The following is a 15,063-nucleotide window of genomic DNA, read 5'->3' on the forward strand; positions in this document are numbered from 1 at the left end:
CCTCTTCCCAGCGCAAAGCACAAGGCTCGCGTGCGGAGTGAAGCGGAAAAAAATTGTGAGAGAGAGGGTGAGAGAAAGAAAAGAAAAGAAAAACCCATGGCTCGCGATAAGGAGCCGGCTCGCATCGTTCACGTCAAAGATCTGGCTCCAAGAGCCATTTCGTTCGCGACCGACACATCACTATTTTCCGATGAGCTGTCATTAATCACAGGCTATAATGCTGCTGCTGGTACCTTTGTTTCAATAAATTCACGCTTCAAAATAAGAAGTCTCGGTAGCACTTGTTATATTCTTATTATGATGTCACACTATTAAGCATTAGAAAGGTATTAGTACGGTATTAACAAGTGCTTAATTCATCATTTATATATCATTACTCCTCCTTAGTATTCCATTTATAAATACAGATATGTTTATCCATCTGATACTGTTGCACCATGTACAGCTATCACTGCTAGTAATAATCATAAGCATAGTCATAATAATATATCTGTATTCACAAATGGCATACTGAGGAGGAGTAATGCTATTTAAATGATGAATTAACCACTTGCTAATACCTTAATAATGCTTAATAGTGTGGCATTATTTTAAAGTGTAAATTTATTGAAACAAGGTACCAGCAATACTATTACATCCAGTAACACAACATAAGTCAAATATAAGCACAAAAGTATTCTAAGTAGTGTTTTCCCTGCGAATTTGAAGCAAGTATAAAAGGACAACTTAACACTTGAGTTTAACAATAATTAGAGTAACTTAATAACCATGTAACTCTGGAGCTGAAGAATATTGTTGCATAATAAAACAGAAAATAATTTTCTACCTGGGATGTTGTCTCCAGGGTTGAGCTTTTTAACCAGCTGCTTAACGCCCTGCTTTTCCCACCATATAACTGCATTAGTAATTTCCATCCACCGTTTGCTCTTCCCGTTATATGCACTACAGCTAACGAGCCCTCGGGTGCAGTCATTTGTTTACATCTGGGTAGCACATCCCTACCTCTGAGTATCTCCTCTTTCAGAACCTGGTTGTACTGGACAGCATTTTTGTCTCAAGTGGTGAAACAAGTTTGCTGTTTCCACCTTTAGCAAGTATTGTGCTGCTTTGGAGGCTGTTGTAAAGGCATGGTGTTGCCATAGCAATGATATTGAGATATGGCATTTTTATATCGCATAAAGTTTATACTGGTATTACTGTGGACAATATAATATGCCACAGCCCATGGTGTAAGTATAAAGCTGTATGGGCCACATTGAATCCTAACTTTATTTGTTACAAATCAGTTTAATAGTAGCTTATTCTGACACTAAACAAAGAAATTAATACCGCCTAACAAATGGTGCATGTGGCGCAGGACACAGGATTGAGACCTTTGAGCTTGGGAAAGAGAGGAACTACTGAACAATTTTCAACTTAAGTGAGCTATACCAGCATTAACAATTATGCTTAGGATAGCATGCAAGCTAATGTTTTTTATTTGTTCGTTTTTACAGGCTTTTTTGTTATTTATAGTTTATGGGTGCTAAGTTTCCCTCTTCACTATAACAAAGTTAAGCATTATGTGTTCAGAGGCACAAAAAGTTGAAACGTTCACAAAACGACGTAGTTGGTGCAACAGTCACAGACGAACGTAACTAATGTTAAATGGTGTTTTAACTTACAGATAACACTAACCCATTGAAGTGTGTACAACTAAGTATATAGTGTACAAAATGAAGGTGTGCTAATAGACTTCTCTAAACTAGAACCACTAAGAGTATTTCATTAGTTTTGTTTAAAAATGTACAATTAATTTGTGAAACTGATATCTGGCAACTTTTTTTTTTTTTTAAATAGAAATTTTGTGCAAGCATTACATTTAACACTGGATCTACATCTCTTTGGTTTAGCATTTCAGAGGAATATACTGAGAAAACACATACTTTTTTTATGACTTACCACCTTTAGCGAGTATTGTGCCAGGTATAAAAAAACTGGTATAAAAAAGTTACATTAAGGAGTATTTATAAAAATGTCTTCATTTGGAAACCGTAAATACAAATAAATAATACAATACAATTCAGTATTTTAAACAATACTATAATAACTAGCAAGACTAAAAGAAAATGCAGTTTATGTCATGTATAGTTTACTTCAACAGTTTTACATTCTGAGTTGGCTCTATTGACTTCACTTACGTAATCATCAACAACAGACTCTACAACAGTGTTAACAGGTATATTTATTTATAATGTTTATTTATAAGGTTTATATGTAGATGTCTCCATAAATAGAAACGGATACAGTGAACATAAAATATATTTCAGAAGGTCAAACTTTTAACCTTATTATTCCTTTGCTGTTCTGTATTTATAAGTGAAAAAAATAATGTTAAGATTTTTGTGGTTGTAGGTACATAAAGTTAACCAATAGTCTCTATATGAAACAGAGTGCCTGTGAAGTACAGAGTCAACTGAGTATTTGGGTATTATTTCATTCCAGTTGCATACATTAACCTGTCAAGCAGTGTTCTCGTTTTACACACAGTCTCAAGGGACGAGGCGTAAGCAGGCCACATGCATTTAGGAAGCGCTGTGCAGATCTACCACAGCCATATTGAAATGTGATCCAACTTCAACAGGTTACTTCATACTTGAGTTAAAGCAGTGTCCTTTCATGGGCGCTGTCCAGTTAGAGTCATACCATCCCATAGAGCTGGGCGATAGAACGATAACGATATGTATCGCGATATAACTTTTACTCGATAGAGAAATTAAGCTATCGCGATAGACCTCGCCGCTCTTGTCCTCAAAAAAAAAAAAAAAAAAAAAAAAAAGGTCAGCCAATCCAAATTAAGTAGCGCAGAGCCGAACCAATCACAGCCGCAGCGTCACGTCGCGTGACTTGTTACGTACAGCACAAGTGCCAAGCCGCACGTGTGTTTGTTTGGGAAGCAGCCAGCGGGTAATGGAGCCAGCGCGTAATGGAGGAAATGAGTGTGCCGACTAGAAAAATCAACCGAGCGTGACCGAAGAGAAAACAGATGATGGTTCCAATGCCGGAGAGATTGTCGAACGGAAGAGCCAAAGAAGGTCCGTAGTGTGAAGGTATTTCGGCTATTTCAAGTCTGACAAAAAACAGAGTAGCGTGCACTGTAAATTGTGCCGAAAGCAAGTCTGGAAATACAATAAACCGGTGCATGCGTCACACTGCGCCACGTTATTGTTTCGGTGAAATTAACTGTTAATTCTACTCTCTGCAGTGTTTAAATGCTTACATATACACAGTTACTGTCCCTCCACACATACGACTCGGTTCTGCTTCTATGCCCCAGCTTTGTTTACGTTTTCCCACGAGGCTTCTAGACTTCTGATTGGCCAACATTTCTGCACAGTTAGGAATCTAGCGCCACCTGCTGCTTTGGCATGTTCATAGCAGCGTTTTCCTTCATTTCTCCCTTTGTGTGTGGACGGGATTATTTTTTTAAAACGAAAACGGAAAATCTCCGTTTTCAAAAATACCCGTGTACGTGTGGACGTAGCCTCAGTCTCTGACTGGAAGCGCTAATTCGTCATTCAGCTTTTGTCAGACTAAAGTAACTGTTAAAACTGTTTGAAAAGCTCAGCTATACAACAAGGAGAGATTGAGAATTTCCTTTTAGTTCTCAGTTTATTTGATATTGACAAAAGTTAGTCAGTTTTGTCTGTTCTTCTGTAAAACAAACTAAGATTTATTTTTAGAATTAATATTTTGTTTCTAAGTGGAATTGACAATTTAGTCTGTTTCGTTTGTTCTATTTTGAAACTTAAACGCTTTAGTGGCTGCCTTTTGTGTAGTTTGCAATATTTGCCTTTATTTATCTGAAAAAGTCTCATGTTCCTTAAGTACATCTACCCTGTTGAACTTATTATGGGAAATAAATATTTAAATAAAAACAAGCTGCTGATTATTTCACATTTTACTTGTGAGCAACGGCACATTTAAATCTTACAAATATAGTTATTTGGCTTATATCGTGATAGATATCGTTATCGCCTGAAATGAAAAAAACATATCGTGATATGAAAAAATCTCATATCGCCCAGCTCTACCATCCCACCATTTTTGAGTGTTGCAGTCATGCCTACAATGCCCAGCATTCGTTTCACATCCTGTCGCCATGGTTATTGGTGTTTCACTGTCTGCTGCTGGCAGATCAAGAATTCATGTTGTGGCCATTGTTTACAGGAAAGAATGTCCTCACTTGTGTCTGGGATGACATGCCATTTGTTTGAGTGAGAAGAATGTGTGTACTTGCATTTGGGCTGCTCAGTGTGTCATCTTCATGCTATGTTGCACAGAGGTTTTTGTTGTAAGTTGTTTGCCCTAGGCAATGTCCGAAGTAATTCAGATACATTTTACGATGCACCCTACTCTCCAGCTTGGCCTTCTATCTACACAAGGCCACTGTTTCGTGGTCATGAAAAGGGGACTTTCTGAAACTGTTGTAGAATATGGATATATTTGAAAGTTCATTTCTCGTAGAAGGGCAAAGCTAGGCTTTATTAAAGTGTTGACATGAGCCAGTTAGGGTATGTTGTAGCGGGGTACCTTACTATCAACCCTAGCTTTTTTTTTTTTTTTTTTTTTTTTCATTTTTATTACAGAGAAGGTGCATCCTTTGTCAATTTTTAGCTTTTAGATATAAGGATATAATCAAATATGATCTAGTAGGGTTGGGCCATATCTTACCATTCACGGTAATACCCGTATAATGTTAGGCAATGATAAGAAAATGAAATATTGCAATTAGAGCAGGGCGATATGGCCAAAAATATTTATCACGATATACATTTGAAAATTTGCGATAACGATATAACTGACGATATAATTGATGCGAGACAAAATACTCCACAACATTACTAGCGCAAAAAGACAACCTTCCATTAATTTTCACTTAAACAAGAAGCTGGTTTTATGTACATTAAAGCTTTATAAAAATGTAACAGTGCAAATGCAAATTCCTTGCTGAAAGTTTAACCAAAAGGCATTTCCAGTAGAAATGGGCTGACATATCCTGAGCATAACCATATATAATATCCACTGAAGTTAAAAAGAGGTGCTTTGCAACATTAAACTGTAGTGTGCAGTACGTATTTTTTGGACCATAAGGCACATTGAGCTAAACAAAGCAGTTAGATAAATCAAACTTTATTAAACTCATTCTCCTTGCTTCCTCCACTTCTGTACCATTGATTCATTGATGTTGAATTCTCTGGCAGCTGCTCTATTCTGTCTTGTCTTAATGTTGGTTTAAAATGGAGCACTGTAACAAAAAATAATTTCCCCCAGGGATCAATAAAGTATTCTGATTCTGATTCTGATTATTCCCATGTTGTTGCAGTATATTAATGACTAGCCTTGTATTGTGGATGGATTATCTCAGTTGTTCTCCTGACTGACGTTTGGTCCGTTTACAGCATCCTGCCATGCGATTGCATTTGTCTCTAACCATGAGGAACCTTAGTGTTCATCCTCCAGCTTCACTGTTTATGTTATGCTAACATAGCTGTGTCGCTAGCGATCACGTAGCACATCATTATATACCAGCTAGCCCAACTTCAGTAACCCTACAAACGTCACTGCTGTTTAGTTTCCTGCCTTCATTTATGTTGGAAGTGATAGCAGAGCTGTACGTTTGAATTTTTTCAGAAATCTCTCAGTCAGAACATGCTATATCATGCTTTGGTAACTAGCGAAACTAGCGAGCTAACTTCCGCTAGCTTCCTGCTAACTTCTAACTCCGTTAAATGTAATAAATTTTGTTTTCATGGATGCCTGGAAGTTAAACTGAATTGTTACACCTGGTAAAGCAGCAATGCTGATCGTTTTATTAAAGATGAAAGAATTTAGACAGTTAACTCTCAGTGATGCTGCAGTGTTTGTTTGACCTGAAGTGTACTGAGTTTAGGACCCAGATTACTCCCAGATTTAAGAGCATCTTAGTCCGACAAATACGACAATAACGACGGCCGCTTGCATGTTCTGCAAAAAAAATGTGCTTTGTTGTGTATCTGACGGACAAACACCAAACCAGTTCCACATCACTGAAGTTAAACCATTTTTACAAACCAATTCTGGTTCATCTGTTTCACTCAACAATCGGCCATGTGCGTATGAAAACAAAGGCACTGCGCATGCGCGTTTTACTCATATTCTATCGCGATATTTCATTTTCCTATCGTTGCCTAACATTATACCGGTATTACCGTGAACGGTATAATATGGCCCGGCCCTAATTGCAATAGAATATGGGTAAAACGCGGATGCGCAGTGCCTTTGTTTTGATATGCACATGGTGGAAAAAGCATGGCGGCGACAGAGAATGAGAAGGGTGAAAGCGGATTGATGAATGAAGCAGATGAACCAGAATTGGTTTGTAAGAATGCTGCAACTTCAGTGGTGTGGAACTGGTTCGGCTTTCGTCCGTCAGATACACAACTGGCCATTAAGGTGTCGCAGTTAAATACAACAAAATAAAACCAGTACTGGTACCATAACAAAGAAGATTTATTCATAACACACGCGAAAAGACCCAGGGAAATCAAGTTAACGATTAAAAAAAAAATAACGCTAAAAACCCTGAAAACCATTAATTTCACACCCGAGCCTCAACTCTCACGGCCCGGTACCAAACAATTCCGGTCCGGGGGTTGGGGGCCGCTGATGTAAAGCACGCCGCCACTGGACTCTATAGTGGTACAAATTTGATCTCTAGACTGATAGATAAGTAAATTACCAAATGTAAAATTGGTAAAGTTGACAAGGGATTATGCTGTGGGACAGGAACTGGGCTACGTCATTTCGTTGTAATGAAAGGAACTCGTAATGCTTCAGCACATCAAGACATTTTGGATAATTTCTTGTTCGCAACTTTATAGGAACTTTTCGGGGATGGTCCCTGTCTGTTTCAACATGACTGTGCACCAGTGTACAAAGCAAGGTCAATAAAGACATGGATGACTGACTTTGGTGTCGAAGAACTTGACTGCACAGAGTCCTGACCTCAACCTGCTAGAACACCTTTGAGATTAATAAGAGCGGAGGCATGCAACATCACTATCTCCCCTCACAGACGTACTTCTTGAAGAACAGTCCCGTAAATTCCCAATAAAAACATTTCTAAACCTTGTGGAAAACCTTCCCAGAAGAGTTGAAGCTGTAGCTGCAAAGATTAAGCCGACATATCATATTAAACCTTATGGATTAAGAATAGGATGTTACTCAAGTTTATATGCATGTAAAGGCAGACGAGGGAATACTTTTGGCAGTATAGTGTAGTTTAGCTTCTGCGACTCAGAGACACCTGTAGCAGCAATTGCTTGAAGTACTTGTTTTCTATATAAATTTATCGGTCTCACGTTATTTTGGAGGAATTTCGGTCCACTTGGCTTTTACGATGTCGCTTCAGTTTATTGAGGTTTGCAGACATTAATTTGTGCGCAACTCTCATAAGGTCAGTTTGGGCCAAGCTGTAGCTATTGGACAGGTGGCCTCACATTCGATTCAGGAATACTTTAGTTTATAGAAGTGTTCATGTTCGACTCAATGACTACAGAGCGCCCAGGTCTTGTGGCTACAAAACAATGCTGGACAGTTGGTATGAAATATTTGTGCTGATATGCCATGACTCTGTGTATTATGGCCAAACATTTCCACTTTAGTATAGTCTATTCAAAGCACATTGTTGCAGATGTCTTGCGCTGTGATCAGATGGGACTTTGCAAGCCTAATTGTGCTGCCACATTCTTTTTAGAGAGAAGATTCTTTCTCTTGGGAACTTTTCCAAATAAGCATTATTTTATTGTCTTTTTCAAATTGTACTGTCATGAATTTTAACATTTAACATGCATGTCAGGTCTCTGACCAGAGTTAACATGTCAAATGTGTGATTGGGAAATATCTTGTGTTTTCAGTGGAATGTTCGGAAATTCCCAGTTTGATTGGCAGCAACAGTTGCTTCTTTAATGTCATTATTGATTTTTTCCTCCTTGGCATTGTGTTAAGAAACACCTCACCTGCTAAGAAGACGTAAAACGTTTGCTTTTAGAGAGGTGCTCACATTTGCTGATGATCATTTAATCAAATGCATTGACTGGCAGCACCCAGCTGCTACTTACTGTTTTAATTCATACGGAAACTGTAAGGGTGGACTGTTTTTCGCGCACTGCTGCTGCATTTTCGTTTAGTTTTAAGTAAATAATGGTGAAGTGAATAATATGTCATGTGTTCTTGTTCATCTGAGGTTGTTATTAGCTAGTTTTAAGACCTAGCAAGAACCACATGATTTTTATTTAATTATGTGGCTGTACTTTTGTTGAACAATGACTATAATACCATTTTACCATTTTGTAGCACACCCAAGTGTAGTGGATGGGTAGCTCTCTATCAGAAGTGCAAAAAGTAACAGCTGCCCCCAGCTTTCTCTCCCAGCTCATGTCATTATTATGCACACATTACACTTTGCTTTGATACAACCTTTTTAACAGACCTCCACATATGGGATATGGATCGTCTCCACGTATCCCATGTAAGCAAACTTTTTCTTCAACTGTGTTTGTATGTGTTAAAGAAAAGAGATGGATCAATAGAGTGACTGGACCATGACTTTTTCTGAAGGATATTGTATTTTTAACAAGAAGAGCCTCGGCTAACTTTCCTGTTGTTTTGATATGTAAAAGGTGTTGGCTTGTTTCCAATCCTGCGAATGTGAATTTGGTGTTATTTCGTAGCTACTTGCAATGTTTAGATGAGTTCAGATTCTTATATTCACCTATAAGTTGTGGTGATCATTTTGCACAGACTTAATAATAATGAAATAATGAAATTAAAACAAACGGTTGGAGTTTGGCTGACATATTACCTTCTAGATACTGACTTTGGAACAACTTTGAACTCCTGATCTTATTAAAACGGTGATTTTGTTTCCCCCCCAAAAGGCACGGTTATCCTGAAACTCCCAAGACCTGACATGAACAATGGCTGAATCCAGATGTTATCTTTTTTTTTCTTCCCAAAGAGAAGTGGAGGCACAGCTGTGGTCCCTAAAAGAGACCATTTTACACTCCTCTTGCTAACTCGTCTTTAATGTGACTTTCTGCAGTCCCAATGCTCACGAGACTCTGACTCACCTAAGCAGCTGTAGTTTATCTGCTGCCATTATTAAGACTTGAGCTATGTTCACAGACCAGCTGAGAAAGATTTCAAATCTAAAATGAACACTCCGTGCTGAATTTTGTTCCCTTTTAGGTTTATTGGTCCCCACCAGACAGTGAAATGTCAATAAGATTTTCTTGTGGCGGGTGTCCAGATGGAGATGCATCCTAGGGCAATTCCCATGAAGGGTTATTACTCTGCATAAAGTATAAATAAGGTTCAATCAGGTTTATTTTTTGTGTTGTTTTGTCTAATTAGTAAAAATCTCAATTCTGAGTTTGTTCCTTTTCTTTTTTTATTATCATTTTTTTAAGTAAGCACAAGCTTGGAGAGTTTCCTGTGTTTTCTGGATACTTGTCTATCTATATTATAAAGAAACCTAACCCTTTTTGTGCCAACCCTGATTTTTCTCATGTGTTTCAGAGTAAAAAGGCTCATATACCGTACAGAGACAGCAAGCTGACGCGGATACTTAAAGACTCCTTGGGAGGCAACTGCAGGACGGTTATGATTGCCAATGTTAGCCCCTCTTCCAAATCATATGATGACACCCATAATACCCTAAAGTATGCCAACAGGGCTAAGGAGATCAAGTCCTCGGTTAGTGTTCAAGTCATATTGTGTTATGGTCACCAGTTGTAATCCTAGCTGTGATTCTTGGACCATGAATATACAAAATGACATTATATTAGCCATCCGTTTTTCTCTCTACCTTTACCTTGACAGCTGAAGAGTAATGTTGTCAGCTTGGACAGTCACATTGGCCAGTATGCTGTGGTCTGTGAGAAGCAGCGGCAAGAGGTAAGACAAAATAACAAACAGGACAACTAATTACTTTGTATTTGGACAATCGGACATGGTCATGATAAGTCCTGACTGATATCAATGTTCTATTTAATCCCTAAAGATCATGCAGTTGAAGCAGAAACTAAAAGAATATGAGACGAAGAGCACGGGGGCTGGGGCTTTTAGCACAATCTCTTCCCAGAAGCAAGAAGAGTTCAAAAGGTAAGCAAGTCCATGAGCGTGACTCAGAGTGTAACTTGTTACTTTATGTGTCATAACCACTTTTATTGTAAAGCGTGTAACTGGAATGAAGACAATGATTCAGGCAGAGAGCTTGTGGCCTGCATTTGCTAATGTATCGGACAATAATGACGCATTATGTGGTTTTGTAAATGGTTCTGGCAGCTGTAGATCCATTAGATTCTATAAAGAAGTGGAACAGGGAACGTAAGGTGTAATTGGGTGTAGTGGGTCAGGTTGTATAATCAAGAATGATATCCCAATTTACAGCATTTTTAATGTGGCCCTTTGTCTTTGTTCATTGGCATTTGTGGTAGATTAAATATTATGAAATTAGCTTATAGCAATGAGCCTTTTATTAAATCTGCTCAGCAGCTTGAGAATATATTGAGCTGCTTGATTCAAGATTTATACTAAAACCATCACTTGATGGAATAAAATGAGGTCAGTGGCATAAATATGCTGTCTTGAATTGGTATGCATCGTACAAAGCCTTTATATGAGTTGCTAGATCTGCGTTATTTAATGTTTACATTCACTCAACTTTTAATCAGCGTTGGCTCCAAACTTATTGACAGCCTGTCAAAGAAGTCTCCAAGGAGGCATTCTGAAAACTTTGCAGACAGCACCCCACAATTCAAGAACCAACATGGCGTGTTATTTAAAAACAGCATGAGGATGTTCCAGTTTTTGTGTTTAACGAGTCTGGCTTTGAGTGTGGGCATATTTCAGTATCTTTGATCTAATGGCCAAATATAATAGCAGGCATGTTCAGCCATAACCCTGATGCCTTTGGCCTCTTTGAGTAGCTATGAAGTCTCCTCTGTGTTCAAAATGAAACCATTATTATAGACTTGTGAAATTTATTGCTCAGGACATGAGACTCATCACTGTTATTCTCCTATAGGGTGCAGTTCTAGTTTAAGAAGTCTTCTAGAAATGATGGTGCATGCTCGTTGTTATTTTATAATTTAATAAATAATAATAACATATTTTGTTTATTAGGCTATTAGGGTGGGCAGGTGTAGTGTATTCAGGTGGGTTTAGCTAATCTAGAGCTTTAAAAACAAAGCAAACCACCAAAAAACAACTTTAAATAGCACGCAGCATTGTTCAAAGATGAGGTATGAGTTAAGGTGACTACATCCCTACTAAATAGGCTATTAAATGACATGTAACGAGGATGGTCATTTCCACCTCCATGTGGGTTTTTTTTCCCTTGGACTCTACTAGAGTAGTTTTGCATCACCTACAGGCCTCCCTTTAAGCTCATTGTCTTCTGATTGGCTACTCCTGTCAAACAGAAGATTTTAACAATAGATAGGGATTCAGGTGCTCATAGTCAGGTAGGTGGGATGACCGTATGAAGGAAGCTCTTTTTGATGTCAGAAATATCCAGGAGTAGAAAAAATGTGAAACAAGTATTAGTCTGAAGCCTGAGCTTTTTATTAACGCAGGGATTGCTTGCACATGCACTGACTTTGGCCATCCACCATTAGCACCACTTTAAAGACAGCCACTTTACAAAAGGTACCTTTGAACACCAGACCTCGGAATCACAGTTCTGCATGAACAGTCGAGCAGTTTTTATGTAGCTGTTGTCTTGCGGCCTGTTTTGCTCTGTGTATTTTCTGATAATTAATCTGGGGTTTTGTAGCCGATTAAGAAAAGTGGTGTTTAGTTGCAAGACATCACTGTCACCTTTCTCCAGTACTTCCGGAGGGTTTCTCAAGGCATTCCCAGTCCAAACAAGATTATCTAGAATTCCTAAAGCTTTGTTTGGGTTTGCCTTTGGATTTAATCGGAGACCCTAACAACCTCCACAGGCCCCTTTTTTAAGGAAAAGTGGCTGGTATTTAACTGCAGATGCATTCTGAATGTCTCCACCCCTCATCTCGTTCTTAAAGGAAGAACCATGTGACGAAAACTCCTTCTGGCACTTTGCATCTGTAATATCATTCATAGTGTCAGCACGTGGAGCTCCTGACAGTCAATTGCAAGACTCGTGTTACTTTATCTAACATACCAGTCTACCTGCCAGTCTCCCAAGCAAAATTCACCTCAGTGATAAACAAGAAGTAAAGATATTTGATTTCCTTCTTTTGGAGAGAAGCAAGTAGTTCCTAAATAAATCTGTGCTGTCTATCTTTTCCTAGCAGAGTGTAGAGGAACACACCCGAACTACTGTGAATGAAGCTAGTAAAATCCACATTTTAATTGTCTTTCAACGGTCACCAGTGACAATTTGTGAAATGATACAGGATGGATTTGTGACGGCAGAAAGTCTATGAAGAGCTTGTCCTCAAGTTTTTCCTAAACATTATCCCAAAGCTTAAATGCACTCTTAAACCAGGAGTGGCACTTTTCATGTATCGCACATGAAAACTGTTGCTAAAATAGGAGCAAAGTGACTTTGTTTGGCCCAAGGCAATCCTACATGCTTTGTATGCCGACATAATGTTGGTGTGCAGTGGCAAACACCAGCTGCTGTTTATTTATTTGTATGTGCCTCCATGCGTATATAATCACACTTAGGCCTTTAACAGAGTTTTTGAAAGCTGACCTGTCCACAATGTACTGAAAACAAAGTGTGTGAGCCAATGATAGCAGTCCTGCTAAATTCCTAATGAAATGAGTCCAGCCCACCTTGTTTCCCTGATCATTTTTACTTTTAAGCAGCTTGTTTTTGTTACTCCCATGAAATGCTGTCCCTTGAAATCTGCGCTTAGGCCTCCTGGAAAACTGTTACTTCCTGGAAAACAGCGCGTCTTCAGTGATGACCTCATGCTGCACTAGTGGGTATAACAAGTCCCATTAAAAAAACATTCCACCCAAATAGCCTTTTTTCCCTCCTCTTTACTGATATACCACTGGTTTAATTGTTGGGATTAAATGTGTAATGTATAGTGTAGGAAATGCATCAGAAAAAGACACAAATACACTTTCTCACAGCATTTAGAGAGAGTTCTTTATTTATTTTTATGGGCTTTTCCCCCCCTTTGGATTAAATCTGCAATATTGTACTAGCAGATACAAGCAAATTTAACATCTGCAACATTTCCTCGTGATTATTTATCTTTACTCATCCCTGAACTCAGTGCAAAGGATATGCATTTTAATAATAATAATAATAATAATAATAATAGTGATCGACAGTGTGACAGCAATTAACTGAACTTTCAAAAGAAAGCAGAATAAGTAAAGGGCCCACTTGGCTCTACATTTAAAGTAACTAACTAAATATTTGTTATTATGTGAATTATGATTATTTCTATGCAGACATTTTATCTGTCGGGATTTGAAACTTTTGGCACTGGACAGTTTTGTATTCTGAAACATGGATAAAATTACACAAATATGCAGTTAGTTGGTGTCTCCTGGGACCAAGTTATGCTAGCGCTGATTAAAATTGCTATAATCCACATTAGATAGATTTCTTCTTTAATCTTGAGTCTCGAATGACAGCCGTGCCTCCAAAGCCTTTTTTTTTTTTAAATGAAATTATATATGCACATTTATTTATTTTAATTTGGAAAAAAAAATTTCACATCATCACCATCATTACATCTAGTAATCTTTCAGGCATTAAGCGGCATCTGTTGGGGTACTTGAGTTAGGGGTAGGGAGGGGGGCAAGGAAAAGCTGAATGAGTCTCCCTCCCACACATTTCATTCACTGGCATCAGAATTCACAACTCGCACAGTGAGAGGCTCTGAATAGAGGCTGCACGCTTCTCACACTATTAAAAATTCAGCAGTCTAGCAAGGCCACGACGTCTCCTACGTCACTGGAGTTGCATTGAAGAGTGCAGTCACATTTCAGCGACAGCTCTCCAGCCTTATTTACCTGCATACCTCTGCTATCTCTCCTCCTGAACTAGACAGCCCTTTGAATCCAACCTGGACATCACCTCAGCTCTAGTCCAGGAAGAAGCTAAGAAGATCTTACGGTCGCAGTGCAAACAGAAGTGGCATGTTGTGAAAGTTAATGATTCGTGTTAACATTATAAGAGATGGCTGTCATCAGATCATATACTTTCATTTATTAGCTGTATTATTGCATTTGCTAATGTATCGGACAATAATGACGCAGATTAGATGTGTTGTGAAAATATTACATATCTCGTGGCCTTTTAAGGAGCTATTAGAAACTTTTAAGATCTTTTGGCACTGCAATGTATTGATAGATTGATAGATTTGCCCCTTTACATGTTGCACACACAGCAGCTATTAATCACATTTGGCTCCAAACCCTCTGGTGGTGTTGTTTTATTGCACTGGATTATACTAAGAAGTGTTTCTAATATTTTGCCCCCATTCATCTATGTGAATCGGAGGGAACCAAAGCAACTTGCAGTGTAATATTTTCCCAAAGCTGCAGCGCCACGGCCTCAAAAACCGCGAGCGTCTCTTTGACATTACCAGCAAAACTGAAACCTTTTAGCTTCACACTTGCATTGCAAGCTGTTATCACTCCTGTTATTGATTTTTTTTTTTTTTTTTTTTTTTTAAGGGCAAATCCACATTTGCCCATTAAAAGTATACATTACAAAGTATACACCTGCTCTGACTTTATGTAATTACACACCAAGTGGGTCAATTCATATTGCTTTTTTAAAAAAAAAAGTTTGGCATTTTAAGCTGAAGCTTCTAATGAAAAAGTCTCTGTCTCCAGGGTGTCAGAAACGCTGCGGCGAATCTTCTCGAGCCGAGCCCAAATCAGGCAAGAACAGCTGGATTTGGAGAGACAGCTGAAGGAGAATGAGCTGCGCCAGCGCTACAGTGAGGAGGACAACCTGCAGGTCCAATACCTCTGTGCCAAGGAAAAGACTGAGAAGGTAGCTGATGCTTACTCTGCTAT

General features: G+C 38.5%; 1 protein-coding gene across 2 annotated transcripts in view; it reads left to right on the forward strand.

Annotated features, from left to right (window-relative positions):
• Nucleotides 1–15,063, forward strand: part of kif18a (kinesin family member 18A) — a 50,459-nt gene that overhangs the window by 23,127 nt on the left and 12,269 nt on the right. For both annotated transcript variants that reach the window (XM_085355396.1, XM_085355405.1), the window contains 4 exons: nucleotides 9,601–9,777; nucleotides 9,904–9,978; nucleotides 10,085–10,185; nucleotides 14,878–15,040. In XM_085355396.1, the coding sequence (XP_085211522.1) occupies nucleotides 9,601–9,777; nucleotides 9,904–9,978; nucleotides 10,085–10,185; nucleotides 14,878–15,040 (516 nt within the window). The remainder of the gene's footprint in view (nucleotides 1–9,600; nucleotides 9,778–9,903; nucleotides 9,979–10,084; nucleotides 10,186–14,877; nucleotides 15,041–15,063) is intronic.

This window comes from Diplotaxodon limnothrissa, linkage group LG1 (genome assembly GCF_057381915.1).
Source record: "Diplotaxodon limnothrissa isolate DT_005_m linkage group LG1, D_limnothrissa_male_GT1.1, whole genome shotgun sequence".
In the NCBI taxonomy this organism is placed as follows: domain Eukaryota; kingdom Metazoa; phylum Chordata; class Actinopteri; order Cichliformes; family Cichlidae; genus Diplotaxodon; species Diplotaxodon limnothrissa.